General features: G+C 37.7%; 4 protein-coding genes across 5 annotated transcripts; 3 read left to right on the forward strand and 1 right to left on the reverse strand.

The window, feature by feature from the left end:
* Positions 1–773: 773 nt before the first annotated feature.
* On the forward strand, positions 774–2947 carry LOC109180394 (transmembrane emp24 domain-containing protein p24delta9-like). The gene is made up of 4 exons (XM_019329925.1): positions 774–1143; positions 1756–1965; positions 2419–2495; positions 2617–2947. The coding sequence occupies exons 1-4, from the start codon at positions 904–906 to the stop codon at positions 2759–2761; spliced, it is 672 nt and encodes a 223-aa protein (XP_019185470.1). The 5' UTR covers positions 774–903; the 3' UTR covers positions 2762–2947.
* A 643-nt stretch (positions 2948–3590) lies between these two features.
* On the forward strand, positions 3591–6870 carry LOC109180393. The gene is made up of 5 exons (XM_019329924.1): positions 3591–4092; positions 4319–4408; positions 5331–5480; positions 6085–6285; positions 6644–6870. Exons 1-5 carry the CDS (start codon positions 3808–3810, stop codon positions 6731–6733), a joined length of 816 nt encoding a protein of 271 aa, XP_019185469.1. The 5' UTR covers positions 3591–3807; the 3' UTR covers positions 6734–6870.
* A 3171-nt stretch (positions 6871–10041) lies between these two features.
* Positions 10042–16446, reverse strand: LOC109180388 (ARF guanine-nucleotide exchange factor GNOM-like). Its single transcript, XM_019329916.1, has 4 exons — positions 16253–16446; positions 14878–15713; positions 10809–14471; positions 10042–10504 (listed from the first exon to the last, which is right to left on the reverse strand). Exons 2-3 carry the CDS (start codon positions 15610–15612, stop codon positions 10812–10814), a joined length of 4395 nt encoding a protein of 1464 aa, XP_019185461.1. The 5' UTR covers positions 15613–15713; positions 16253–16446; the 3' UTR covers positions 10042–10504; positions 10809–10811.
* Positions 16447–19424: 2978 nt separating this feature from the next.
* Positions 19425–23168, forward strand: LOC109180390. 2 transcript variants are annotated; one of them, XM_019329919.1, is made up of 11 exons: positions 19425–19671; positions 19825–19917; positions 19980–20271; positions 20858–20941; positions 21024–21458; positions 21534–21669; positions 21765–21927; positions 22002–22130; positions 22239–22433; positions 22542–22664; positions 22769–23168. In XM_019329919.1, the coding sequence occupies exons 3-11, from the start codon at positions 20040–20042 to the stop codon at positions 22925–22927; spliced, it is 1656 nt and encodes a 551-aa protein (XP_019185464.1). In that variant the 5' UTR covers positions 19425–19671; positions 19825–19917; positions 19980–20039; the 3' UTR covers positions 22928–23168. The 2 variants fall into 2 exon arrangements, with proteins under 2 accessions (XP_019185464.1, XP_019185465.1); XM_019329920.1 differs by having other exon boundaries at positions 19992–20271.
* The last annotated feature ends 2650 nt before the right edge of the window (positions 23169–25818 follow it).

The raw sequence follows: 25818 nt of genomic DNA on the forward strand, positions 1-25818 counted from the left end.
CGAATCTCAGTGGAATCTTAGTGGAGGCATTAATGAATGAACATAACAATAGAGTCAGGAGGGATAGAGTCCCAAAACATTAGAGTGATCTTGATCAAACGCTAACGAGGCTAAAGTATGAGCATGTAAATTAACCGATCTAGAAAGGACATTGGTCCACAATGACCCCAACATAGGACAAACTGGTCGCGGAGCTCGAATGAAGTGAATGTCGTAATTCTGAGTAATCCATGAGAATATCGCCGCGGAGCTCGACTGAAGTGAATGTCGTAATTCTGAGTAATCCATGAGAATATCGCCATCCCACACAGCTGAGTTCCGAGCAGTCCACAAGGAGTAGAGAACGGTAGCCGTAAGTCCACACTCCTCTGTCAAAGTAGCCAAGCCGGAAAAGAGTTGGTCAAAGTATTTGTGATGGGCAACTTTGAAGGGCATGTAGGATCCACCTCCACGATGGAAGAATATCACATAGAGCCTTCCATAAAAAAAGTCTTCCATTTAGGAGGGATTTTCCGCTTCCACGATGTAACCCATCTATAAACTACCCCGGGTATGCTCATATTCTCCCATAATCTGCCTATAAGCAGTGTATAAATTCCTTTTGAGTCACCTAGCCAATATCATGAGTCTTCGTAATTCAAGCTAATAGGAACATATATTACAATGTAATAGAGTCTTCAAAAAAAATAAACATGAAAAATAATTAATTAGGGAGTAATTAATTTAATAACGGACCTATAATAGCAGCTTGCGGTTGGGGAATCTGAGTGCGTCTATTTCATACACTATTTCTGTACCTATGGGACATGCGAGTAAATAGGGAAGAATGCTAACCTACAAAAACAAGAAAGGCAAAATGAGAGCGGGAGAGATAGATCCGAGGCGAGGGCTCCAATTTGTTTCATGCACATTTGGTCGGAAGGATTGGGGAATTCAATGGGGAGATTGAGGAATCGGATTCTGATCACGTTGGCCCTGCAGATGATGGCATCCGCCGGCGCAATGCGGTTTGATTTGCAGTCCGGATCCTCCAAGTGCATCACGGAGGACATCAACAAAAACGCCATGACCGTCGGCAAGTACTCCGTCATCAATCCTCTCGACGGCCAACCCTTGCCGGACTCCCACAAGACCACCATCCGGGTAACGTTCTTCATTCACAATTACCAAATTGTGAAATTAGGGTTTTCGCATTGTGTCTGGAAATGATAATCTCATAATCCTTTTCAATAAAGGAATGATGATTGAGGTGCGTTGCATAAAAATGTTACTCCGTATCTTTTAACTAAAAGGAATAAGTGTCATGGCTTCTGCACAATTGGGTCTATGAACTTAAAAAAATGTGAAAGAAGTAAAATATGTGTAATTGAGATATTTTTTTCTGGTAAAATCCTATCATATAAGTTATATGGTATGTATTAAGAATTTCATTTCCTCTGCCATACTAGTTGTGATGAAAAATTTAAATGTTTTCAACTTAAATTGCAATAAAAGAAATCATAAAAATCACATTTTTTGCTTGTTTGATGGTTAAATTGCAAACTTTTTAAGTTAAGTGAACCAATTGCACTTGTTCTTAACTAAAATGTCTATCTTTGTAGTGGTGGGTTGAGTAATCACTGTATTGGAATTCTATGTTGTTTTATTGCTTAAGTAGTAGATAGCTGGGTTAATGTTGTGGAACTGCTTGCTGCACAGATTTTAATTGAACTGTTTCAGACATTGATTATAGCTTTAATGGGGATGATGATGCAGGTAACTTCTCCAGATGGTCATCACTATCACTATGCAGATTCTGTGGATGGTGGTGATTTCGCGTTTACTGCAGCTGAGGGTGGCAACTATATTACTTGTTTCTGGGCGCCTGAGCACAAGCCGCCTTTCACATTGTCGGTTGATTTTGATTGGAAGACGGGATTTGCTGCCAAGGATTGGTCGAAAGTTGCCAAGAAAGATCAGATAGAAGTGCGTGTTTGTAATCCCACTCCCTCCGGTTTTCTTGTTCAACCTGTGCATATAATGATGCTATGTGGCTAGTCGTTTCTCTTTTGCACTTGTGATTGCTTAGTTGATGGTGAAATAGTACCTCAGACGAATTAAACTACCTAGAATGAAAGGGGAGAAAAACTAAACGAATCTCTTAGTTCATAACAGAGTGAGATTTCTTGATTTTCTTTATCCTTCCATTGCAAGGAGCACAACTATCTTCCTGCTTAGAATGTGGAATGCTATTTATATTTGTTCTTAGGAATCTTAGGTGTTTAAACTCGAGCAGTTGAGCTAAATAAGTAGTTTGTTCTATTCCCTCCCTGCTGCTTCTCTTTGGCCTTCGAGTTTATTGATTTGCAGCATATTCCATAGTGCAGCTTGTGATTCTTGAATTTAGAACTGCTCATCTTTTATAGCCATTGGTTGCAGGAGATGGAACTCGAGCTTATGAAATTGTTGGACGCGGTGACAGCCATTCACGATGAGATGTACTATCTTCGCGAAAGGTAAGATCATGCATATGTGTGTGTATATATATATATATATATATATATATATATATTTCCACCAAAGAGCCCGGGAATTGTTTGTTTATCCTTGTGTTTGTGAATGTTGTGGTATGTTTAGGGAGGAAGAAATGCAAGTACTGAATAGAGCAACTAATTCGAAGATGGCGACTTTCAGTTTTCTGTCGATCTTTGTTTGCTTGTGTGTGGCTGCTATGCAACTATGGCATTTGAAGACATTTTTTGAGAGAAAGAAGCTCATCTGATTCTTCGTGCTTCATGTTTCTCTTGTTACCAGGAGACTTTGATTTCTGGTTCTCTATTGTGGGTTAGGGTAGATGACAGAACTGTATAACAATCAATCCTCTTCTTACCTGTTAGCTGAGGATATTTGATAAAATTTTTGTGGTCAAAAGAATATTCTATAATTGTAGATAGTCTTTTTCTTTTTTAAATAATAATAATTATTCAGTCAATTCGCTGTCTTTGACATCCATTTATTTCATTTTAGTTTAAGGGTTTGGTCAATTTGAAGTACAGGGAATTAGGACTGGAAAAGTGCCATAAAGATTGATATAAATGGATGGAGAAGAATGATAAATGATCATATCTGTATGGACATAAGAAGTAAGAACCAAAATGTTTGGTTATTACTCCATCCAAACCAACACAACAGCCCATAGCCCATATTGATGGGTCAAATTTGCCATTTTAATAATTTAAACCAGCTTGGTTGGCGTGAATGGTTATGCACTTTTGCTCTTTAAGAGAGGTTGGGAGTTCGATCCCCCTTATGTATGAAAAAACCAATTTGACCAGCACTTTGCCCTTTAATTGGGCAGTCACAGAATGAGGATTAGTCTAAGTATATCTGAATTGGGTCGGCCCAGTCAGGGTCGACACCTCGGGTGATCTGACAAAAAAAATAAATAATTTAAATAATTTATTTTAAATAATTAAATTTCACCCAATAATCACTCATAATTCGGCTGATTTGTAATGCTTGAATTATTGAGTTAGACATATGGTTAGATAATCCCATTAATTACACCCATCAATTTTGTCTTATAAACATTTTTTAGTCAATTCGGTATTTGTTTATTAGTTGTAGTTTCGGAAATGTTCGGTGCCTTTCAAGGTCGGATTTTCCTTTCTTCCACGCATTCTTCTCCCAACTGATCAAATTGTCCATTCCAAGCCAAGCTAAGCTACCATTCTGCCATATCTCTCCATTTCTATTATATATCTATATAATATATATATTTTCCGGCGCGCCACCCCACATATCAACCAGCTAGTATATATAGGCAGAATGAGCCACCCTTCCTTCGCCGCAGCGCCGCCGTGCTCTCTCAGTAGCTACCGCTTCTCACAACCGCCCAACCGGCGGTTATTGCGGTTTCCCGGCCGCGCCGATAACACCGACAACCTCTTCACCCCGAACCGGCGGCGGATCACCACCACTACTACCTCGGCTCCTCCTCGTAGCTCCAAACCTGTTCCCCATCATCATCGTAACATCGTAAAAGCTCATCAATCCACTCAAACCTTCACCTACAGAGTCAAGACCGACATTCCCTTGTATGAATCACCCGAGGTCTGTCTTATTTTACTTATCATGTTTTTTAAATCAGTATGTATCTGTCTCGTTTTACTTATCATGTTTTTAAAATTAAGAAACATTTGTCTTGTTTTATTTATTGTGTTTTAAAACTAGTGCGTATCTATCTCCTTTTATTTTTCAATTTTTTTAAAAGTCGGTTTGTAACAATCCATAAGTTTGATGGATGTTTGAATTAATGTACGTACAAAATGTAATGCAGGCTTCATTTGACCAGTATCTAGAGGACAAGCCCAGAGTTCTCAAAGCCTTGTGTCCTTACGAGAAGCGAAAACCTGAACAAATTAACGAGGTATATATATATATGTGTGCTTTTATAACTTTTCCTTGAAATCATGAAATCTTAATTGCTTAACATGGAACATCATTAAATGCATCATTTTAATTTTTTTTTTTTTTTTTATGGAAAAATGATGGTTTAGTTTAATAATTATGATCATTGGGTAAGTTTAGTTCTTTCTTCTCCCAAATAAAGTTTAGTTCTTTCAGTTATATATTTTTCATGGTAGGTTTAGTATTCTAGTTATGATCAAACGACTAATATAATTTGGTTCATGGAGATCAAATTAATCACTTTATTAGTGGGATCAAATTCTGTCACTTTGATAATAATATAATGTACATGACAAGTCAGGAAAGGGATGGTCAAGAGGGTGAAGTATAATTCTCGTAGTAGAAACTTATTACAAATAAATCAAGTTTACCTCGTGCACACTTTACCTTCGAATAATGATTGCAAGTTTAGTGAGTTTAATTCTTATCAATGCCTTTTTAGTTGAGCTCCAAACCCGTCGTGTAGAGTCTTAAGGTAGTTGAATATAATTGAAGTAGATATTTTTTTGTATTTTGTCTCTTTTGATATGATCATTTCATGATGGTTGGCTGGTGGTGTTACAAAATCCACTATATATATATGGGGACTCGCTATCACGTACGTGTGTTATAAAATGACAAGTGTAAAACATCGTAATAAACATCTACGTCGTACATTTGAACAATCAAGTGTAACTTTATGATGAATAATATTGTGGCCCGCATGGGCAGCTCACCTCTATAAAAGTTAGAAAGAATGACCACGGATCAAGTCTTACCAGCGGCAGTGTGTGAGCAACTTGTTCAGTTGAATTACCATGATTTACATCCTTTCAGATGCTCTGTGTATTTATTCATCGAATACATGTATTATTATATATACTGCATGTTTTGCATGGCAGGAAGAATGGAGGATATACATGGCGCCCATAGATTTCATGTTCCTCTCCGCCACGCCGGTGGTTCATATGAGACTGCGGTGCAAGACAAAAGGCATAGGATACCCTTCCGGCATTCCGCCCAACACTTCCAAGCTGCTCGAGTTAAAAGTTGTAAGTATAAGAGTCGATTTTACGACTTTACAGTAGCTACATAATAACCATCTTAAGATATTTAATTGCCCAACACTTCCAAGCTGCTCGAGTTAAAAGTTGTAAGTATAAAAGTCGATTTTACGACCTTACAGTAGTTACATAATAACCATCTTAAGATATTTAATTTTCAAGGTCTTTCTTTCTTTATATTATATATCAACTTACAATTATTTATGTCAGGGGAGTAGTGGGTGCAGAACCTATCACTTTCTTCCGTCCTTGTGCATTACTCGAGAATATAATGTACACGGGTAAATCATATATACTTTGTGACCCTAGACGTTAAGAAGCACAAAATTAGTCTAAATTGCTCACAACTAATTGGCTCAAACTAAGAAGACCAATATGTCACTCTACTAAGAATAGTCAAACTTAGAATCTTGTATTTAGCAAACTAATATGACCAACTTGGTTGGGCTTGTCGGCCCCAAGCTAAGTTATTATAATTATTTTGGTTGAGGTGTGTAGATCAAGCATATAATATATACGGAGTATATATATAAATAAATGTGCAATCTAACTATTAACTTAGATTTAATGTTAATGTAACCATATAATGCAGGTTAAATCGGAGCTTAGGGGAGATTTGGATTCATTGATGAAGCATACACAATTCAATCTGGGGGTTGAAGGAGTGGTATACCCAGACAGAAAGGGATCAAGAACTAGGATTAAAGGCCATCTTTTGATGTCCATAACCTTTTCTCCACCACCTGCCCTAGCTCTCATCCCTCAACACCTTCATAACGACATCACGCAACTGGTTAGCTAGTTTAACTCATACATTTATCGAGAATAAATATTAAAAATTTCTCTGGGCACCCGCAACCCCCTCACTCTGAGAGCTGAGGTTGCTCCTACACTGTTGTTAGTGAGACTCGATCTTGAATTATTGTTTTCAAACTTCACCCCTATGACCAACAAAGCTGCCCATGCGGGTGTGTTGGGAGCATTGGGGTTGTTGCTTGATTTGTTTAAAACCATTTTTATCTCATCCAAAAAGTTGTAAAAAAACTTAAAAAGTAAAACTCCACCAATAATTCTACTCTAAAAATGTAAATTTTAAGTAGAGGTAAAAGTTGAATTAATTTTTTTTTTCCTGGTGTTTATTTATTACACAGATTCTGAGGACAATAGGAGAGGGCATGGAAAGGAATGTAAATAATGGATTGGTGGCGGACTACGGCAAGTTCAAGAAGGAGAAGAGATGAGATATGCGGCGCGGCGGCGCCGTCTTGGAATGAGACAGACAGCGGCGGACTACGGCAACTTCAACTGAAAATATATGTCGACAAATGCCGCCTAATGTAACTATTAGCGTTAACGTTAACGTGCAAGCATTCATTCATCCAGTTTATATAAGTACAGTGTGTTGGGCATATAGCCGTGCAATCCAACTATCATCTCAAGCTTTTAGTTGATATAAAGCACATGTTTCAATTTGGTATCTATAGTTATTAATGTACAATTCAAAGTGTAGTTTTCAATTTGAATTGTAATTACACAGCAATCAAAATTATATTCTATTGTTTAGTTGAAGAAAATTATTATAATTTTTCCTGATCATGAAATTGAAATTCTCATGCCCCTTCAGAATCGGAACTCACATATAATTTCACAACTCATGAAATAATACTTTTAATGTAGTTTCTAAACATATAAATTTTACTCTGTATATAATAATACTAAATTTAATACTATGAAAAATTGAACTAAAAATAACTTCAACTAAATATCGCTAATCAATTAATCGGACACGTAAAATAAAATGGAAAGAGTATTATTTTGAATAAGGTGTGCAAATGACATGTAGTGTACGTCCATCTTGTCAGACTTTGTCTCTAACAATGAAGAAAAGTTTCCAAACTTTAAAGCAAGCATGTAAAAAATGCCACATTACAAATATCTCTACAGACAAATTTAAAATGCTAGGGATTTAATGAACAATGAAATGCTAATAATCTAACCCTACATTATTATATTCTACCTTTCTTTTTTTTTTTTTGAATGCTTCTCACTCTATTATAATATAGTATCTCTTCACATATAAGAGAGCAACTTAATGTCATTGGACCACAAAGTCCTTGGTCTACACACACAATTCTATCTGGGAGTGGAAGGAGTTGTATACCCAGGCAGAAATTAAAAGGTCATATACAACCAAACATGAATATTGGTGATCATTCCAATTCCACTGTATTACCAAACATGTAAAATATTTTCACCAAAATTTATTACCATTACAAAATATTTAATTTTCATTCCGATTCCGATTCCGATTCACGAACCAAACACACCCTGAAAATGTTACGCTGGAAATGAAGTGGTGACAAATGCCTAATGTAATTGTTAACGTTAACGTGCAAGCATTAATTGAAGCAATATAATCAAGCTTTGGACCACAACCATGTAATTTGGTACTATGTTATGTTCTAACATCAATTTGGACACGCAATCCAAATACCTACAACTCATTCTATCTTCATCATCTTCGCTTTCTCCTTTTCTTTCCTCTCTCTCTCTCTCTCATTCTCTACAATTATATATGTCCATATATGGAAATATTATTCAATCAAATGCATGTGTGTCTTTGTGTTGGAAAATGGTTAAAAGGGGATTGGTTCACGGCTGGAAAATCATCTATTTTTTTTATTGATTTATTGATTTATTGATTTATTTGGTCATCTTAAAACTGGATAGAGATTTATAACATACGTTTGGTTCGTGTAAAAGAATTAAGAATGAACTTAATTTAAATTTCATGGGCAATAAATTGCTTAAAATATTGATTTTATTGTTTCGTGGGTGAGAAATGAGTTGTTGAAAATAATTAGTATAAACACTCAAATATCCTTATATAATAACATATGTTAGGGTAATATAAGAATTAATGCTAGCTGCAACTTTTTTCCCAATACCAAAGGAGAGCAAGGAATTCATATCAGCTGAACAAGGTAACATCTTCATTTTTTTTCCTCCCAAATTTAAGGAAAAAAAAATCTAGTATAAACCCTTGACCATTGGTCAATGGTCGAAAAACAATAGTTAACATTTTTTTTTTTTCCTTAAATTTACCTTTGAGTCTCATGTGTATCCATGAATGGTCTACCTCCTAAAAAAGAAGGAAAAAAAAGTCAAATTGTTCACTGAGTCAATCGGATAGTGTAATTGGTCTCATAAGTAAAAAAAAAATCATTCAAATCTCCTAAATCGATAAAATTGTTCAATTAAGTCTAAATTGACTTGTTTAGCAAGTTAACTCATCGTAAGTTTGACACGTCTTTTCTTTTTTATTATTTAAAACTTGTTATTTATTTAAGAAAAAAAAAAGGAGGAATACAGCTACCGTAGGACAGCCGGTGGCTGTCTCCATAACACACAATCATGGCTGTTCGACGAGGACAACCATAAAAAAAGATATCTCGGTAACAAAAACTATAGGGGGCTGTATCGGCGAGATCCAACGGTGAACAGCTTCCCAAAAGAAAAACCGCCTGGAAGTCCAAGGAAGGGTGCGTGCTTCAACATCCCAGTTTGACGGGAAGCGTCTTCCTTGGTTCGCCTAGCGCCTCTATTATAAAGCGTTGCGAAATGCTGATATGGATCGAAAAAGAGTGGTTCAATGACTTGATCGATCGTACTAGATAGATAGTCTCAGATAGACAACCTTTTATACGCAATTCCTAACAACATCGAGTGTTTAGGCAGGATATAGATCGAGCACAATAAGCTACTTTATCATATCCTTATATGAACCGTACGAGCACGTCCTCTGTCACCCCTCACCGCGCTTACAGCAAACTAATACCAATTCCGTTTAGTACTTCAGGTGAGAGGACTGCTACTATACTGACACAGACTCTGTTGTGCTTACGAAATTCCACTCTCCTCTGTCTCACTCAAGTGACTGTCTAAGAAAGACGACCATGGCCGCCACCCTCGTTCCAGATCTGGAAGATGGCCGTGATCGTCTTTCTTAGACAGACGTGGTTGTCCGTTACAGAGACAGCCACCCGCTGTCCTCTCTGAACAACCGGGTATTCCTCTTTTTTTTTTTTTTTTTAATTCTTAAATAAATAACAAGTTTTTAAAAAAAAAAATTAAAAAGACACATATCAAACCTACGAGGAGTTAACTTGCTGAACAAATTAATTTGGACTTAATTGAACAATTTTACTGGTTTAGAGGATTTGATTTTTTTTTTTTTAATAACTTGGGACCCAATTGCACTATTTGGTTAATTTAGGGGGCCAATTTGACCTTTTCCAAAAAAGAATTTGCGTAATACTCAACTATAAAATCAAAACAAAACAAAAGAACAAATCAAAACAAAACAAAAAAAAAAAAAAAACAAAACAAAAAAAAAAAAAACAAAACAAAACAAAACAAAACAAAAACAAAACAAAATATGGTGTCAATTTAAAAGATGAATTTACTATTACTCTTTAAAAAAATTGCAAACTATTACATAGGAACATGATTTACTTAATACACACCGTCGAGTAGTAGTTGCATGTTTTCTTCACCCCCAAAAAAGGCACTTAGATGTTGGTATTTCAATCTTTGATATTGTTCAGAGAAACATACATTTGATATGATGTGCTTATGTAATGTAATATGTGCAATCTTTCCCACAAACAGGATTGCAGAAGTACTGCCTATGCTTTTGAGTCTCTAATCCAAAAATGGTAATTGTATTCAACATTCTAATCAATGTCTTTCACTGTTCTATGATATATATATAACAGAAATCCATGGCAGCCACTATTCTGATTCTGCTTTCCACTTCCTTTTGAGGCTGTGATGAACATCAATGCCAGTTCAGCCATGGAAGGATTTTTGTCAGAGTTCCTTCCTGGAACATAGTCCTGATTCTTAAACTTTACAACTTTTGCCATTTTCAAGATTGTATTCTGGCATGTTTCATGTATGTATACTCAGAAAAAGTGAGATCAGCATTGCACAAATATCAGTAAATTTTACTGCAAATCAAAAGGGGTGAGCTTGTAAGAATCTTTACAAGTCAGATGAATAACATAGTATAAGCCATTTGTAGTATGCTAGTGTACTTTACAGAGTTTTGTTTCAATTTGCAGAAAATAGAACATTTTACAGAGGCAAATCCTCTCCTACTCCACTTATAGATCAAAAAGGAGACATGTTTTTCTAGTATGGTTCTTTTAACTGCCCATGGAAGGGGGGTGGGTGCTAAACCGCTAATAAAGAGAATGTATGTATGCAAACTTTCACAGTGAGAGATTTTTGTTGAATCTTGGAAGTTGGTACCTTTTACGCTGTGGTTTCACTTGATGCAACTAGAATGCTTGCATCGGGTAGGGGACGGAGTCCTGGTTGGATATGCTGCTGCTTCTGGATTTGCTCTAGTTCGATTGGGGAGAAAATTTCTGGTTGAAGAGATGGGGCTATGTTTTTTACGTGCAACCATGTGAGATGCCAGAAGTTGTCGCCCTCTGTAAGGTCACCACCGGGTGAGAGAATCCCACTGGTCTTCATGACGAGCAAAGTGTTCTTGAGGAGCTCTGGAACGAGTTCAGGGATTTTCCCGCTTCGTTTCCCCCTAAGTTTTACCTTCATGCATCTCTCCGAGCAATCGAGAACCCTCAACCATAGTGCAGAGAAAGATGGCAACTGCAAGAGGTCCTGCAGGCGCTGCAAAAAGACTTTCGACATGAGTTTCAAAGACAAAATGATTGCCCCTTCAATGCTATAATCCTTCATGGAATTCTGATGTGTGATTTCGAGCAAGTCATCCAGTAACGTGAAAATCACTTGATTGAAGCATAGCAACCACAAGTCGTTTGGAATATGGATTCCGTCCACTTCTGTCAAGCACCTTTGTAACGCCAAAATTGCGTGATTCCTGACTACTTCTCGAGAGTCTAAGCATACTTTTCTTAGCCCTTGTACCAGCCTCAGCCACATCTCCCATATATCCTGAGACATTTTCAAGGCGGCCTCCTCCACTAGCGCTTCCTTCGTCTTCTGAGACCATCTCACGAGACATACGAGCGAACCCGCCATCAGATCCAAGGATTTTACAGATTGATCAATATCTCCAACTCGGTACTCTGCAAACTGCCTGGCTGCGTTAATGCAAAGGACGTAATTTGCAGGCAACAGGTGGGCCCCATCAGCCATGATAAACGAAAGTGTCTTGTATCCTGACTCTGATGCTTCTGGATGCCGAGCTGTGATTGAAAGCAGTGAAATGATCGTGCGCCAACCCGTGTGAGATCGTATTTGCGTGGCATTTGCTTTCACAAGGTGCATGACTTCCTGGGTGATCTGTTCCAGATATGCATCAGCAACCCGGGCATCGAGTTTCAATACGAGTTGCAGAGACATAAGAAGCTCATCAGTTAGGTTTTCTTTGTAAGGAAGCAAACGCTGGCAGATTCGAAGAAGTCCAAAAACAGCCTTCTCCACCAGAGCACAAGGCATTACAGTTGACTGCACTATATTGGCTATGTGCTCGTAAACACGTTGCCAAAGAAGCATAATCCTGTCCCTATTATTTAGTGCAATTGCAATCAACAACTCCAAGCAAAACACTGCAGTCCCTTCCTCTTCCAAACGCTGCTTTCCTTTACGAGGCTTTCCTGCAGCCGAAACAAGTGCCTGAACAAGCTGCAATAGGGAATCTGCTTGCAGAAATTTACTGTCCGCAAATATGTTATCTATGTGACAACTTTGGATCATCTGGAGAATGAGTTGGCGAGCAGCAATCTGCTCTTCGCTTGGCTGAGGTGCAGGCTCTTCAATATCCAGATATAAAAACTGGCTAAATCGGCCCATTAAGCCAGATGACTTCCTAGTAGAAGAAGCTAGTAGAGGGACATGAGATTCGGAAGGAGAAACTGCGGGAGATCTGTTTTCTACATCAGCAGAAGACTCTGGATCATCAGTTGCATCACTGAGAAGACGGGAAGGAAGAAGTCCCAACATTTGCAAGCTTAAAATGCAATCCAAAATATTTTTCCAACCCAAGTGAATATGGTCACCATACTTATTTGCTATGGTGAAGACTGCTGTAGTTGCCATTCTCGCCTTACTGTCATCTCCGTATGAAAGAATAAAGTCTTCAAAGTAGGATGGAAGCAACAAGTTGGTAAATTTGCATAGTGATACAACCAAATCATCCAACACTTCATCAAAATTATAGGTTGCTGAAATCTTAGCAATGGCCAAGAAGCCATCAACACAGGTCTCCAAAACATCTTCCTGCTCCACATTATCAAAAACCACAGAGATGGCAGCAATTGTGGGCCCAGACAATATGGCAAAGAGATGCCTGTCAAGGTAAGGTTCCATATCACATGCTATAAATGGTGCAGTTTGGTTTGATCTGTGAACTAGACCAATCCAATAGCTTGGCATCATAGCAGAGGCTCCAGCACCTGCATCTGGCAGCATGCGAATCTCATTCTCACGTATGGAGTGGTATAGCTCAGACAGGAACTCTCGAGGCAAGTCACTTCCTCCATTAATTCTCCGATTGTTACGGATGAAATCATCTTCTGTCATCTTCTTCTTAACTTGTGCATTGTGTTGATCAGTGTTAAGCATTATAAGTGAATACGACAGGAGGAGAGCAGCATCTTTGTTTGCCAGAATATCTCGCGATTGCTCATAATATCTTTCAGCAAATGCTTCAAGAACTCTCTGTATTTTTTGTGACTCTCCAGGCAATCGAAATGTTTCCAAAAATACACGTAGAGCTGTATCCAAATTCATGTCCTGAAAATCAAATGTCCTTGCAAATTCATGAAGCACTGCAATGCAAAATTCATCATGGCTCCCTAAGAAATCCCCGACAAGATTCTTATCTAATCCAGGTGCATATCTGAAGAAAGATGCTACACTTACGGGATCCAGTTTAGCAGGTAGCAAATGCTTTCCTTGAACAAATTCCAGACCCTTCTTTGGATCTTGGTTAAAGTGATCTGCTCCAATAATCAACTTCCGCTTAATTTGCTTCATCTTACGCACATAAGGAACCCAATGAGTAGGGTCATTGTAGTCCTCGCATACCTCTACCCAAAATGGCTTATATTCTTCAGAATCTGACGAAGCAGGTTCTGAAACTGAACCATGCCCAATTCTCTCACCCATACCCTCAACCATGGCAATCAGACCATCCAAAGCAAGAGTGTTCATTGCTGATAAAGGGCTGTTAACTGGGAAAGTGCTCTTTGATAACAGATTAGCAAGGTCTTCAAAAATGTCGCTGCAAGATATGTCACAATCGAAGTTTACATACATCTCAGTCATGAAAACATGCTGCCTACAAAAGTCAACAATAGCTTCTAAAGCAACCTCCTGCTGTTGATAAGAAGCTCCATGCTTATTCTCTGCAATCCTCAAGAGCACACCAGAGAAAAATGTTTCAAGCTGCAGCTTTAGTTTAGCACGGAGATGATGATAAAGATTGAGAACAATGCTAGTAACTGTTGAAAGGATTAGGGGACTCATCGACAAGCCAAAGCGCATCAAAGTTTGGAATAACTCCTCCTGTATCAGGGCCAATAATTTTGGATGGCTACCAAAAGAAGCCCCACCTATTTCTATTGCTGAATTAATTAAGCCCAGTGCAAAAAGGGGAACATCCTCGTCATATGCTATAGGGTTGGATCTTGGACTAATTTCCATGTGATCCATCACATTCAGAAGGGAACATAGGAAATGAAGTATCTCCACCATGCAAGGGATCCCATAAGGATCCATCATGGAAAGCCCTCCACCATTAGCAATCTCCTTCCTCTGGCCAACCTTTTCATCCTTGCTTGCCAACGGGTCTGAGGATACATTTGAAGGAGCCACATTAACAGAACCTTCATCCGATGGTGCCTTGTGATTAGATTCTGCATTAACAGAACCACTGTCAGATTGTCCATCCCCAGAAGTTTGACCTTCCATCATCGAACCAACCTAATAATTCCATTAAATGCATTCTTGAGTTAAACAGAAACAAAGAAATCTTATTGTGGAAATCCAAAATAATAGTATAAACATCCAACCCTTGCAACAATCATTTGCCTACACAATCACAGATAAAAATAGCAAGTAAAATCAAGAATCTTTTTTCTTTTTGGAGTATAAAAATTCAGGTATTTTGAAACTCTGACCCTTACCCAGTCTAATTCAAACCAGATAATTAAAAAGGAATTCCTAAAAATGAACTATATTCTGTCTGCAAGAGATGAATGTTAAGAGAACAGTGCTCAATAAATAGCATTAATACCCATTTCCCCATAGTCACTAACATATTTATAAATCTGAAATTTATCCTCCACAGAGAAAAGAATAAAAAGACACCCCCATTAATCATCATTACCTCAAGGGTACCATGTGATCTGCTTCCTTGAGCCAAACCATCTTCTTTACTCTCAATATCAGACAGGTGAGAAAAAATGCACCTAACCAATTCATGCATTGTGTGACGTGCTATCCTCTGCAACAGTTCACTTTTGGCACTTGCCTGATGGACCAATCGGAAGCAGGTATTTACTATGTTGCATACATGATGATCACCCAAATAAACTGATGCCTTACTTTTCATGCAAGCCAAAAGAACTTGAAGAATTTTCATCAGCACCACTTCTTCAGAGGCAGAATCAGTCACTTCAAAACGACAGCTGGTTACAGCATCAACTATCTGATGCAAAGCCTTATCTACATTCTTAGTAGTTGAATCAATAATTTCAAGACTTAAGAATTTGTAAATGGATGACAAAGCAACACCAGTGATTGGGGCACCAGTTTCATCAGATTGAACCACATCCAGAAATGGTTGGAGATAGGCAATTGGATCAATAGTATTCCATTGGTGTTGCCATGAGAATATATTTTTCCGTAGATCCTTGAAGGATTGAATAAGAGAGTGCTCTAACTGGTCATCATTAGCGGCATAATGAACCCCCCACCGTACATTTCTCCTCATCACAGCTAAAACTGCACCAATTTCAGAATTCACCATACAAGCCAAGGCACCCCTGGATGGCTTCAAGGTGCCACCTTTGGGCTCTGAACATACACCATTCATTTCAATATGCTTATTCAGGCACCCCATAGTGGTTTAGCTTCCATGAAACTCCACTTTAGATGCCAAATTAATCAAAAAGCTACCAAGTGAAATGAGGCACCTTATCATAACCCAGCCAAATTGTTCATCTGAAAGTAATACAGCAATCATTTAACATTATTTCACTAAAAAAATCTACTACTGCAAGTGAAGATATACAGACAGCTACAAGAATTAAGTGAGATACCATGTTGACATATCACATCTTATCAAAAGACAAAAATAAAAACTTTCTCACTAGTCACTGATTACAGCCAGCAATCCACTTTTACCAAGTTCTACAGATCATTGTAAGCACAAGAACTGGCACATACATCAGATTATTGCTTACAAAAATGAGGGGTCAAGACCTAACACCATTTCCAGGCAATCATGCCAGCAACTAAATTTGATCTGAATAATCTACCGTCATATATAACAAACAAATTCTGATCCAGAGAAGTAAAAGACGGACTGCTGATTTACAATTTTGCAAAAGGGATCTCAGAAATGAAAAAATTATAATAAATAGAATGTGATAGATCTAGATTAGTGTTCGTTCAGATGAAGCAATGGCGGGGCAATTTTAGCATTGAAACGAAAGTAAAGCAATGGCGATTAGATCCCGGATGAAATTTTCCGGTCGTACCTTGTTGACGGTCACTGTACCGAGCAGTCGGAGGGTCATTGCAGTGGTCACCGACGGTGGAATTTTAGCATTTGATCTCCGATGTTCTCGTCAAATCTTATGTGAACGGGTTGGGGACTCCCTAAAAATAAATTAGATATGGAATTATTATTTTATTTTTAACTTTTAATTTTTTTTTACAAATTACTCTATTTAATTATTCCGACACAATCCCTCTAAATGAATGGATGAGTGAGTGAAAATGATTATCATATCATATAGTTATATATTTGATTCGAGTTTTAATAGATATACTTTTAAATTTTTCAGGTACGGATTAATAAGTTACGGAGTATTTTTTTTTATGTAAGTTTCAATGCAAGTGTTTATTCCTCCATCAAGATTTTGTGTGTGGAGTAAAAAATGAGAGTACACATAGTATTTTTTATTTGATTCTTATTATTCTTATTGTCCCATTTTATCTATCCTACTTAATATTCATTAGTCAAATCAACTATTTCTTCTTTGTTTATTTTCTTTAGTATTCTTTATTTATTTTTAAATTTGATTTGTTGTGTTTAATAGTACTTTTAATGTAGTTTTTAAATATATAAATTTTGTATACTAATTACAAAAAATTGAATTAAAAAAGACTGCAGTTAAATCTCGTTAACTGAATCAAACACATAAAATGAGACCGATGGAGTAACTATCATTCTTTTTGTCAATCTTGTCACAAGAGTTTGTGCACGTTTATTAACTTAGTATTTTGAACATAAATCCGAATGCATACATTTTAACAACCGAGTAATTAACCAACCAAATAGCAATAGCTAGATCCTTGTCCAAATTGAAGATATGTTATTTATAATTAGGGGTGTTTGGTAAATAATTGTTAGTTGATTGTATTAATTAGTTTGATTAGTTGACAATATTAATGGATTATATAAAGAGGTTTGGTAAATTAGTTATTAATTAATACAGAGTAGTTGATTACGAGTAAAATGATTTTTTCAAAAAGTTGATCGAAAAAGCTATTTTGAGCAATTTTATGAATTTTAGCATTTTAGAGCAATAAGTTATTACAAAAAGCTAATTAATCAAACACTTATATTGATTGTTTAACCAAATTAAACAATTAATAATAGTCAAATAAATTAAAATTGATTGATAAACTAACTATGTTACCAAATATAGCCTAAGGATTGCTTCGGTTGCACTTTTCATGTTGTGTTATGACAGAGGGCCAGTGGTTCAGGCATAGTGCATCAAATGAGTTTAATGATGTCTGATATCCATGCCACCATCAGAGTTGGACGTTTGAGTTTGGACTATTGTCAGATCGGAACGTACGAGACTATTGGAGTTGAGGATTTAACTTTTTGGAAATAATGAATATCTCTTGGCTCTTAAATAACTTCTTTTAAGTTTATTTAAAAAAAAATAAAAAAAATAAAAAAAAAATTTCTCATGAATTAACTCACTATACCCAATATTCGATTTGACATTATTAAATACTCACGGTCACATTTTACCTGTATTACTTTCCTTTTTAGTTTGTTCCAAAATAGTATATTCTTTCTAAAATTAAACATAACTATCATTCTACATTTTTCAATTTATTTACTCCTTCGACTTTTTAAATTGCTAGAGGTAAGTACAATTATACTTTGTACAAATAACACATACTTTTGAGGGGAAAAATTGAAAAATTAGTAATATTTGTATGTTATGTTGTATTAAAAACCATGCAAAAGCAAATGAGACAATTAATTAGAGACAGAAGGAGTATAATTAATAAGTATATCTTTTAATTTTATTATTATTTTTTTTTGGAAAAAACTCTTAAATTACTTCTTTAAGTTAAAAACATTGAATCCATGATTAATAATTATGACACCAAAACTAAAACTTGACATAACATTATGCATAATTCAACGAACATAAAATAATACTCTCTGGCCTATTTTAAATATCTCATTCGATTAACGAGATTTAATTGAAATAATTTATAATTCAATTTTTCATAATATTATGTTTAGCATGTGTGTATATTTATATACACACCTACAACACACACACAAAGGGCCATGATAAGATGAGAACTAGTAACTTCATGAGAATGTGTGAATTAATTTAATATATCCATCTAGGATGATCATGCATGGACTAGAAATTAATGAAAAATACGATGACATTCCCGTAATTACGATCGTGCATGTGAAAACATTTGATAATAATATATATATCTAAAGATAACTAATAGTACATTTAGGCTTTATAATAATGCACTCACGTTCTTTCAAAAAATAATAATAATAATAATAATAATAATAATAATGCACTCATGTATAACACTAGTAGTTATCTATGAATGTACTATTAATCTTTTCTCAATACACATCAATTTTTTCACTTCTAAACATTTTTAACCATTGATCATTTTAAGTAGTGTATATAAGATATTATTAATTAGTTCACACGTAATGAGAATATTATAAAATTATTTTCAATTGGTATTGGGGCATGTTACCAATTAACTAATTAGGTAGCACATGTGCATGGCTTCATAGTAGGGAAATCAATTAATTATTATATATGATTATCGTAGAATGCATGCAAAGTGCAATACCTTCATAAAACAACATAATATATACAAGCAACACCATAAAAAAAGTGAAATAATTATTAATTGCACCTAAAAGTCACACATTTAATTTTAACCAACACCTCTTTTGATGGAATATGTCATATAATATTTTCTTAGTATAATTCATCTTTCTTGTGTAGTATAGTTTGCAAACTATTACACATAAATAATAGATAAAACATGTCACAGAGATCTTTATATAATGCGATTTACCTTGCTTATATAATTTTCAAGCTATTAATATTCTAACGAGTATAATGTACTCGATGCATATCCACAAATAATGACTACAAGTTGCTTGTACGAGTTTAGCTCAATGTTAAATATGCAGTATTTAAAAGACGAGACCAATGTTCGAATCTCGCTATTTGGCTCTGTTTGCTGAGTGCTGAGCCATTGAGTACCGTCACGGCTGGAAAATAATGACTACAAGTTTTACTTGTTAAAAAAAAAATGAAATGAGGATAATTGCTAATTAATAATTAAAAATAAATTAATGAGTGAATAATCACCGTCCTCCCATCCTCCTCTTCTTTCTCTCCTTCTGCCACCCTATATATAAATTTTAGCACAAAAAAACATTACATCTAATTTATGTGTGCATGCATGCATGTCGCTTTCCACGTAGAATTAATATAACGTATTCGATCAGGCGTTTGAAAATAAAGAGGTGGTTGGATCACATTCATACGCTTTCGCTATCTCCCTCCCTCTCGATTCATCTTCTTCCTGAGAGAGGGAGACACCCATCGCCTCCGTCTCTCATATTATCTTCCCAACAATATAATAGGTATAATCTTTACATTGATGGGTTTGAAGGAATCTTGAATATCAGAGCATGGGTTTGTTATAAATCAGATGTTTTTAATTTTCATCATAAATTGTCTGCAGGTTTCGTTTCATGTCCGCTTATTCAATCTCTTTTGTGTTTGATTCTGTGTAGGTGTGGTGGGTGATTGATTAGCAGGGAAACGTTGGATTTACGCATCTTCATCAAAGATCAACATGCTCATGTTCCTCTGATTCTCGATCTCAGGTATGACCGGAAAGTGTTTGTTAAAATGCCTGTTCCAGATGTTGATTTTTTTTCATCAACAGTGTGTTTATCAGGTATTCTGGTTCCTGCATTGCTGGGGTGGTTCTGGTGCGTTCATTACAATGGGTGCTTGCGTGTCGACACAATCCCAGGCTTCCCAGCAGGTGGTTGGGTCGCGGAAGAAGCGCCTCTTCAAACGCCGCCATGGGAAGGTTGTTCCAGGTGCTGTTCCTGAGGATGCCAGGAAAATGGATGATTTTGTTCACACCACCACCACGTGCAGACGATCTGCGGTTTCTAACTCCATGTACCATCTTACCCAGCTGCAATGGCACAGCCAAAGAGGTTCCAATGGTATATATATATATGCCTTCTTTTTCCTATGAATTCACCCCTCATCAATAAATATACCTGGCAAGGTTACAAGTTCGACTCCATCCAACGAGACGGCCTATTGACCTTTTTGTTTGAGCCAGTCAGCTATAGGCAACATAGACTTGTTTAACTGGTGTCACAAGGCGAGGTTAATGGTTTACCTGGTCTGCACACCCTAAGATAGTGGTTGCGGGTTTCCCTCGTAGCTCAAACGGGGTTACTAGGTTTACCTGGTCCTTTGCTGGATGGGTTACAAGGTGGGATTTACCCAGTGCACACAATCAGATAGAGACTTGTTAAACTGGTGCCACAAGGCGGGGTTAATGGTTTACTTGGTCTGCACACCCTAAGATAGTGGTTCCGGGTTTCCCTCGTAGCTCAAACGGGGTTACTAGGTTTACCTGGTCCTTTGCTGGATGGGTCACAAGGTGGGATTTACCCCAGTGCACACACCCAGATAGTGATTGCGTGTTTTCCTCATTGCTAAAAATATATATATATATATATATATATATATATATATATATATATACATGAAACTAATGACAGAATGACATGGTTTCAGTAATTTGCCAAGAAGAGTCATGGTTTGACACTGCTAGCATTCTGGATTCTGAAGAAGATGATGACTTTAGCAGTGTTTATGGAGGTAATTGATGAACATAAAGTTGTGTGTTACATACAGTATTTGGTGTGGTCACTTTTGTGATTGTCTTCCTTTCTGGGTATAGATTTTTTCCCTGGCAGGCTAAGTGGGCAAGTGATACAATATGAAGTCCATGAAAGATATATAAAGCTGGATGGCAGCAAAACAGATAAACTTGCAAACAAAGATTTCAAGGAGCCAAAAGGACTTGCACTTTTAACTGCCCCAGCCTATGACCTCCAACCTGTGAAGAATCCTCAGGAGTTAGACCTCATAAACAAGAAAAAATTGGACCGCGGTTATGGCAGTTTTAATATCGTGACATCCAACAGACATGACCCTGCAACAGGCGATAATGTCTTGAAGACTGTCTTGCCTAAGCTGGGAAGTTCTGTGAGTTTCAATGACAAGATCATGTCTGCTTCAAATTCAGGAATTTGTTCTCAAACCCGGAAATCCACTGTCATCAGGCTATCTATAACGCAGATTAATGAATCACAAGAAGCTGCAGATCCCGTTTGTAAGTCCAATTGACGAAAAACATCAATCTTTTACTGTCCACAGGCATTCTCTGAATGTCTTTTCACTCTTGCAGGTACACCGAAAAAATACCTTTACCGTCCAAGAGCAGGACTCATAATTCCTTGCTGTACAGACGAAAAACAGCCCTCAGGAACTTGGTCTGCAATTGAGCCCTCAAATTTTAAGCTCAGAGCTGATACTTATTTTACGTATGCTCTTAACTTCAGCTTATCCGCCATTAACTTCAGGTTAGGCACAAAGTTGTGCAGTCTTTTCACATGTTCTTGTACTCAATTCTCTGCAGAGATAAGAAGAAAGCCCCTGCTCCAAATTTCTGTCCTTATACTCCTATTGGAGTTGATTTATTCAAGTCTCCGAAAAAGATCAATCACATTGCACAGCACCTCGAGCTTCCCCCGATGACACCAGATGAAAATCTTCCTTCATTACTCATAGTTAACATTCAGGTATGAAGAGATATAGCTTCTTGAAAACTACATGTTTAGTTAGGCAAAGTTCCTCATTTCTAGTTTTCCTCCAGCTGCCTAATTATACTGCTGCAATGTTCCTCGGAGATGGTGACGGGGAGGGCACGAGCCTTGTATTGTACTTTAAACTTAATGAAGGTTATGAACAAGACATCTCCCCACAATTCCAGGACAGCATTAAGGTAAATCTAATGTTGTATTTATGAAACAAGCCAAGTGTTCTTGCTGCCCCCATCAAAAGTCCATAATGTTTTCTCTTCCTTGTGATTTTGCTATGTGCTGAACTGCAGAAACTAGTTGAAGATGACATGGAAAAGGTTAAAGGATTTGCAAAAGACTCGACAGTTCCCTATAGAGAGAGGCTGAAGATCATGGTTGGGGTGGTTAATCCAGATGATCTCGTATCAACTTCAACCGAAAGGAAACTCCTGAATGCATACAATGAAAAACCAGTGCTCTCCCGCCCTCAACACGACTTCTTCCAGGTCCAATATCCACAAACAAACTACACCCCTCGCTTTCTAATACCATATTGGAAGATGTAAATATATATATATATATATAGTAAATCCTTCATTCCGGCTTTGCTGCAGGGTCCAAACTACTTTGAGATTGATCTGGACATCCATCGCTTCAGCTACATTGCAAGAAAGGGACTCGATGCATTCAGAGAACGCCTGAAAGAGGGGATTCTGGATCTTGGTTTGACAATCCAGGTTCTTGTTCTCTTTCCTGACATCTTTATATGTGTCCTAGGGTTGTTCCAGCTGCCCTGTATCTTGAAACTGAAAGATTGTTGTTTCTGGGATGATCATAACAGGCACAAAAACCAGAAGAGTTGCCTGAGACAATGCTGTGCTGTGTAAGACTAAACAAGATTGACTTTGTGGACAGAGGACAAATCCCAACACTGATGAGGGTTGAGGATAATGAGCAGTCTTCCCAGAGTGGCATCCGTGGACTGCTGACAGATGCTTGAGGAAATTAAATTAAATATATGTAATAATATATAGTATTAAAATAGGGTTAAGTGAAATAATTATTACTGTAACATACCATTATCAGGATGCAACTGCATGCAAGCAATTTTGGCCCTTCTTCCCCCCAAATGCAAACAATAAGAAAAGTTTTGCATTGGAATTGGTTTCTTTACATGAATCATTGTATGTGATCCATGTAATTTCTTTTGAATTCCATTTAAGTTTTCCAGTTGTGTTAAATGATTTTTTATTAATGTCTTCAAACACATTTAATCAAATAACACAACATCTTTGTCTACTCTTGTTTTTATTTATTTATTTATTTATGTTACAAAAGTATAGAGAAGATTTCTGAAATATAAATACATGGTAGAAGACTTCGAATATGAAACAAATTTTCATATGCCTACCTACCTAAGGGTCCGTTTAGAATGCAGGAAAATGACTTCTGGAAAATGGTTTCTGGAAAATGAGTCATTTTCCGGAAAACATTTTCCGTTTCCAGTGTTTGGTTGCATTTGATAAACTGTTTTGGTATGTTTGGTTCATTTTCTGAAAAATGAGTAGAATGGTATAATTAAATATTTTATTCTGAATAAAAAATACATTTTAATTCTTTATAATTAAAAAAATAATAATAATAATAATAGTAATTATTATTATTACTATTATTATGGCTTGAACTGGGTTCATGGCAAATTACAGGTACACAAGAAGGAAATCACAATCAGTACAAAAACCATTGTGTTGTACATATATGATTTACAAGAAAAGAAAAAAATGCAAATGGAGATTGTGAAAGTGTTGGACCCAAAATAATATACATTTATATAGTCTTCAATTTATCCACTTCCTCATCTAGGTTGTTCATGGTTGCGACAAGAATGGATTCCCAGAGGTGGTTCATGGTTGCGACAAGAATGGATTCCCAGAAGTCCTAAACGAAGACCAACAAATTGTTCAGTATAATACCAAAACGAGAAGGGCAGGCGATTAAATTCCTAAATCAGCAACTAAGAAGCTAAAAAAAAAAAAAAAAAATGAAATAGAAGTGGCGGAAAATGACTTCCGCCCAAATTTGTAATCCTGAGATATATCTTGTAATCCTGTTGTCACTGAGATATATCTTGTAATCCTGTTGTCACGTTTCAGTTAACGAAAACCTTTTCCAATCTGGTATCAGACTAGGTTCTTCGATCTCTCTCAAAACCTCCACCACAATTATTCCCCCTCTCTTCCCGCACCTCAAACAGCCATGTCTTCTGCTGGACCCGATCGCACGGCGTCAGACGGCCAAGCTCCGGCCGCCGGTGGCTCCCTCGCCGGAGCACACCACTACGTGACAATGAAACTCACGCTCAAAAATTATCTCTTTTGGCGTATGCAAATTGTCTCCTTCCTCCGTGGCCAGGAGCTACTGGGATTCGTTGATGGCACTCTTCCATGCCCGCCGGAGCTCATCGTCGGTACACCGGCGTCTGACGACGCGACGTCCAGCGCAGCCGCCCAGTCCGAAGCCCCGAATCCAGCCTTCAAAGCTTGGGTGCGGCAGGACCAGACGATCATCTCCCTCTTGGTGTCGTCAATGGCGGATGAGACGCTGCATCTGGCCCTTGGGAGGAACACCTCGGCCGAAATCTGGACTTCCATTATCGGCGCACTGGGTTCCTCGAGCCAGGCTCGCTGCTTGAATTTACTCTCGCAATTTCAGATGTTGAGGCAGGGGAATTCGACTACTGCGGATTATCTTGGCCGTGCCGGAGTGTTGGTGGAGTCCTTAATCCAAGCTGGCCGACCGTTGACCTTGATGGAGCAGAACCTCTACATCATCTGTGGCCTCCGTCCGGAGCTGAAGACGCTTGCGACTGCTCTCACTGCAACCGGCAGTCCCGTTACGCTATCTCATTTGTCTGACTATTTGCAGGCACATGAATTCATTTTGGTGGATGATTATCCATCGGTGGATAGCGGTGTGGTGCACACTGCAATGTATGCCGGCCCCGGGCGTGGAACGCATGGTTCGAATGGTGACCGGAATCACAACAGGGGCGGTCGGAATGCTACCAGCGGCGGTGGCGGACGGAGTCACAATCGCGGAGGCGGTCGTGGTGGCCGTGGGAATCCACGTTGTCAGATTTGTCGGTCACACGGTCACACGGTCGTGTACTGTTTTAAGCGTTACTCTACGCAACCACCTGCTCAGGCTCATGTAGCCGTGTCCGGAGAAGCACCATCATCATCAGCGTCACATGCTCCCGATGGGTGGTACCCCGACACCGGGGCCACTGCGCATGCAACCCCGGATGCGTCAATGATGGGGAATTCGGAAGAGTATGGTGGACCGGACGTGCTACGAGTTGGAAATGGGGCAGGTTTGGCGATCTCGCGAGTCGGTCACACGTCTATTCTATCCGAAACTAAAAATCTTCATTTAAACGATGTCTTACATGTCCCGCGTTTGTCTGTCCCGTTGTTGTCTGTTCATAAATTTACTAATGACAACAACGTATTTTTTGAATTTCATAACAATTCTTTCTTTGTGAAGGATTCCACAACCAAGGAGGTGCTGCTTAAGGGGTCCACTTCTGGCGGGTTGTACAAGTTTCCACAGTCTCGGTCACAATACGCGTTCGTCAGTTCCCGTACTACACCCACCGTTTGGCATAACAGGCTTGGACACCCGCACATTCAAGTGTTAAATAAAATTCTAAAAAATTGTCCTGTCACGATCAATAAAAATGTCACTCCAGAATCGTGTGCATCATGTCATCTCGGCAAGTCGTCAAGATTCAAGCTAGATAGTGTTTCCCATTCTAGTGCAAATGTACTCGATTTAATTTTTACAGATATTTGGGGTCCGTCCCCTGAATTGTCGAGTAGTGGTAATCGG

Source organism: Ipomoea nil, unplaced genomic scaffold (genome assembly GCF_001879475.1).
Source record: "Ipomoea nil cultivar Tokyo-kokei standard unplaced genomic scaffold, Asagao_1.1 scaffold1026, whole genome shotgun sequence".
NCBI classification, from domain to species: Eukaryota; Viridiplantae; Streptophyta; class Magnoliopsida; order Solanales; family Convolvulaceae; genus Ipomoea; species Ipomoea nil.

Excerpts from the sequence above, each read along its gene's own strand:
- LOC109180394 (XM_019329925.1), top strand. The coding sequence starts at position 904 with ATGCACATTTGGTCGGAAGGATTGGGGAATTCAATGGGGAGATTGAGG. Across the intron at positions 1,144-1,755 it reads CCCACAAGACCACCATCCGG|GTAACTTCTCCAGATGGTCA; the intron begins GTAACGTTCTTC and ends ATGATGATGCAG. Across the intron at positions 1,966-2,418 it reads CCAAGAAAGATCAGATAGAA|GAGATGGAACTCGAGCTTAT; the intron begins GTGCGTGTTTGT and ends CATTGGTTGCAG.
- LOC109180393 (XM_019329924.1), top strand. The coding sequence starts at position 3,808 with ATGAGCCACCCTTCCTTCGCCGCAGCGCCGCCGTGCTCTCTCAGTAGC. Across the intron at positions 4,409-5,330 it reads AACCTGAACAAATTAACGAG|GAAGAATGGAGGATATACAT; the intron begins GTATATATATAT and ends TTTGCATGGCAG. Across the intron at positions 6,286-6,643 it reads ATAACGACATCACGCAACTG|ATTCTGAGGACAATAGGAGA; the intron begins GTTAGCTAGTTT and ends TTTATTACACAG.
- LOC109180390 (XM_019329919.1), top strand. The coding sequence starts at position 20,040 with ATGGGTGCTTGCGTGTCGACACAATCCCAGGCTTCCCAGCAGGTGGTT. Across the intron at positions 22,434-22,541 it reads CTCAACACGACTTCTTCCAG|GGTCCAAACTACTTTGAGAT; the intron begins GTCCAATATCCA and ends GCTTTGCTGCAG. Across the intron at positions 22,665-22,768 it reads ATCTTGGTTTGACAATCCAG|GCACAAAAACCAGAAGAGTT; the intron begins GTTCTTGTTCTC and ends TGATCATAACAG.
- LOC109180388 (XM_019329916.1), bottom strand. The coding sequence starts at position 15,612 with ATGGGGTGCCTGAATAAGCATATTGAAATGAATGGTGTATGTTCAGAG. Across the intron at positions 14,472-14,877 it reads GATCACATGGTACCCTTGAG|GTTGGTTCGATGATGGAAGG; the intron begins GTAATGATGATT and ends TGGAATTATTAG.